The 3840-nt window shown below is 50.9% G+C and overlaps 1 protein-coding gene across 1 annotated transcript; it reads left to right on the top strand.

Moving 5' to 3' along the window:
• Positions 1 to 1744: 1744 nt before the first annotated feature.
• On the top strand, positions 1745 to 3280 carry KCNA10 (potassium voltage-gated channel subfamily A member 10). Its single transcript, XM_059136975.1, has one exon. It carries the CDS (start codon positions 1745 to 1747, stop codon positions 3278 to 3280), a length of 1536 nt encoding a protein of 511 aa, XP_058992958.1.
• The last annotated feature ends 560 nt before the right edge of the window (positions 3281 to 3840 follow it).

The following is a 3840-nucleotide window of genomic DNA, read 5'->3' as shown; positions in this document are numbered from 1 at the left end:
CGCAAATGTGGAATCACTTCGAAAAGATTACAACACTGTACGCTGCAAGGTATCCTTGTACGTGTAACTCCAAGGTCATGACCACCAGATTTTACCCCTGTCTCCCACCCACACCCCCAGCCTTCCTGGCCTCAGCCTTCTTAGTTTGAAACTGAAGCTTGAGTGGCCTTGAGGAAGGAATCTTAGTCTGTTTCTGTGGATATGCAAGCCCACCGGGTGCATTCTCCTTAACCCTGCCCCCAATTCACACACACTTACCTATTTCCCACCTGCCCAACATGACTTTTAAAAATGAAATCATTCTTGGGGCGCCTGGATGGCTCAGTCTGTTAAGCATCTGACTCTTGATTTCAGCTCAGGTCATGATCTCAGGGTCCTGGGATTGAGCCCCACATTAGGCTCCGCACTCAGCAGGAGTCTGCTTCTCTCTCTCCCCTCCCCCACCTCTCTCTCCCCTCTCTCTCAAATAAATAAATAGATCTTTTAAACAAAAAATTGTAAATAGGGGTGCCTGGGTGGCTCAGTCGCTTAAGCATCTGCTTTCAGATCAGGTCATGATCCCAGGGTCCTGGAGTCCAGTCCAGCGAGGGGCTCATGAGCAGAGAGGCTGTTTCTCTCTCTCCCTCTGCCCTTCCCCCTGCTTGTGTTCCCTCTCTCACTGTCTCTCTTTCTATCGAATAAATAAATGAAATCTTTAAAAAGATTGTAAATAAAGAGATAAAAATGAAATCATTCCCCATAAACATCTTAGACGTATACCAAAAAAAAAAAAAAAAAAAAAAAAATGCCAATGGCTGTTGGCTTCTAAAGTCCCTATTAGGTGAAGAATTCAGCAAAAACAATAGCTGTGATTTACTGATCCTTCCCCCAGATAGAGCATCTTACAGATGCTGTCTCGTTAATGTTGCCTCCAAACAACCCTGAGAGTTAGTGACAGAGGAGGGCCCAGGCTCAGAGGGCTCTCTTGTTCTCCCTCCAGCAGAATCGCCTGGGTTCCTGCATCCCCCAGCCCCAGCACTTGGCCCAAGAGGGATGACGGAGGTAATGAGAAGTGTTCGTAGCGTGAGAGAAAGAACCTGGCTGAGGAAGTGTGGAAAAGTGTGGGGAAAACTGGAGGACTTCGGCCAAATACAAAATTACCTGCTCCTTTTTTTTTTTTTAAAGATAGATTTATTTATTTATTTACGTATTTGTCAGAGAGAGTGAGAGCATAAGTGGGGGGAGCTGCAGGCAGAGGGAGAAGCAGGTTCCCCGCTGGGCAAGGAGCCCAATGCAGGACTTGATCCCAGGACCCTGGGGATTGTAACCTAAGCTGAAATCAATCAACTGGGCCACCCAGGCATCCCAAATTGCCTGCTTTATTATTAAGAAATGTTAATGTCCTCTTTCATTATGTCCTCCCTGGGCTGCCGGCCGGCCCGTTGTGGATGGACACCGTCTTGGCCAGAGGCAGAGCTGACCGCCCAGCCAGGCTCCTTCTCTGCAATCTGCTCTAGTGATTCGTATACATGAGCTCAGGGGTGCAGGTGGCTTTCGAGGGAAGAATGGTGCCCAGGCAACCATGAGGTTCCTTCCCACACTAAAAGTAAGTCGTTTTTTAACCCACTGGTGTAACTTACCTCGATGACCCGGAGCCCACTGTAACCCATCCTGGCTCGTGTGTGATGACCTTCCTCATCTCCACAGGTCATGGCAGGCCAGGAAGACTGAGGGTCTTCATGCTGCTTTCCTGAACCACCCTAGGATGGATGTGTGTGGCTGGAAGGAAATGGAGGTGGCTCTGGTCAATTTCGATAACTCAGATGAAATCCACGAAGAGCCGGGCTATGCCACAGACTTTGACCCAACCAGCCCAAAAGGCCGTCCTGGGAGCAGCCCCTTCTCCAACTGGAGGAGTCTCATTGGTGATGGCACCAACCATGAGACGGCCTTCTCCAAGCTCTCAAGAGAGGATGTTGATTCCCCAGGGCCTGAGCCGGTGGGCCTGAATGAAGGAAACCAGCGGGTGATCATCAACATTGCCGGGCTGAGGTTTGAGACCCAGCTCAGAACCCTCAATCAGTTCCCCGAGACCCTCCTGGGAGACCGGGAGAAAAGGATGTATTTCTTTGACTCCATGAGAAACGAGTATTTCTTTGACCGGAACCGGCCAAGTTTTGATGGAATCCTGTATTACTACCAATCAGGTGGGAAGATCCGGCGCCCTGCCAACGTCCCCATCGACATCTTCGCTGATGAAATCTCCTTCTATGAGCTGGGTAGCGAGGCCATGGACCAGTTCCGGGAGGACGAAGGCTTCATCAAAGACCCTGAAACGCTTCTCCCCACCAATGACTTCCACCGGCAGTTCTGGCTCCTCTTCGAGTACCCCGAGAGCTCCAGTGCCGCCCGGGGCGTGGCTGTGGTCTCCGTGCTGGTTGTGGTCATCTCCATCACCATCTTCTGCCTGGAAACACTACCAGAGTTCCGGGAGGAGAGGGAGCTGAAGGTCATGAGAGACCCCGGCGTCAACACAAGCAAGTCAGTCCTCTCCCACACCATGTTCACTGACCCTTTCTTCATGGTGGAGTCTACCTGCATCGTTTGGTTCACCTTGGAGCTGGTGCTCCGGTTTGTGGTCTGCCCCAGCAAGACTGACTTCTTCAGGAACATCATGAACATCATCGATATCATCTCCATCATCCCCTACTTTGCAACCCTCATCACGGAGCTGGTCCAGGAGACAGAGCCCAGCATCCAACAGAACATGTCCCTGGCCATCCTGAGGATCATCCGGCTGGTGCGGGTCTTCCGCATCTTCAAGCTCTCCCGGCACTCCAAGGGGCTGCAGATCCTGGGCCAGACGCTGAAGGCTTCCATGCGGGAGCTGGGGCTGCTCATCTTCTTCCTCTTCATTGGGGTCATCCTCTTCTCCAGCGCGGTCTACTTTGCCGAGGTGGATGAGCCTGAGTCCCATTTCTCTAGCATTCCTGATGGCTTCTGGTGGGCAGTAGTCACCATGACAACTGTGGGCTATGGTGACATGTGCCCAATCACCCCCGGGGGGAAGATTGTGGGCACTCTGTGCGCCATCGCGGGGGTCCTCACTGTTGCCCTCCCTGTGCCTGTCATCGTCTCCAACTTTAATTACTTCTACCATCGGGAGACTGAGAATGAAGAGAAGCAAAACATCCCAAGTGAAATTGACAAGATCCTCAACAGTGTGGGCTCAAAAATGGGCAGCACAGACTCTCTTAGTAAGACCAATGGTGGCTGCTCCACAGGGAGGTCCCCAAAGTGACCTGTCCAGGGGTCCTTGCCCCTGAGTCTCCCTGTCTTTTTTTCTTTGTCTCTCTCTGTTTCTCTCTGTGTGTCTCTCTGTCTCTCCCCTTCTCTCTCTGCCTCTGTCCCCACGCCCACAGCTTCTCGCTCCCCCTCCCCTCTCTGCCTCTTGCTCTCTGTTTTTCTGAAAAAGGGAGTTTATCTTTTGAGAATAGCAGGCCATCTTGGATTGCAAGCTGTTTGAATAACCCCATACTTCTGCTGCATTTTCTAAGCTGTTTTCTCTCAACCAACCATCGGAAGATTTAATTCTCCTTTCCTCAGAGGGGTACTTCTGGTCCTTGCTGCTCGCCTATGGTACCCAAGATCAGCTGAATTGACAACATGTGGGAGCAAGGGAAATGCAGAATCTGAGCCCACCACAGACCTACTGAATCCAAATTCTCAATTTAACAAGATCCCAAGTGATTCATTTCCACAATAAAGATGAAGAAGCACTGGTTTTGGTCTTCCCAAGAGGAGGCATATTAAAAGGCCGGGGAATGCTGTGAGCAATGACTAAGAGCTCTGGATTGTTTA

This window comes from Mustela lutreola, chromosome 10 (assembly GCF_030435805.1).
Source record: "Mustela lutreola isolate mMusLut2 chromosome 10, mMusLut2.pri, whole genome shotgun sequence".
NCBI lineage: Eukaryota > Metazoa > Chordata > Mammalia > Carnivora > Mustelidae > Mustela > Mustela lutreola.
Note: the sequence above shows the minus strand (reverse complement) of the source record. Positions and strands in the feature narration are given on the sequence as shown.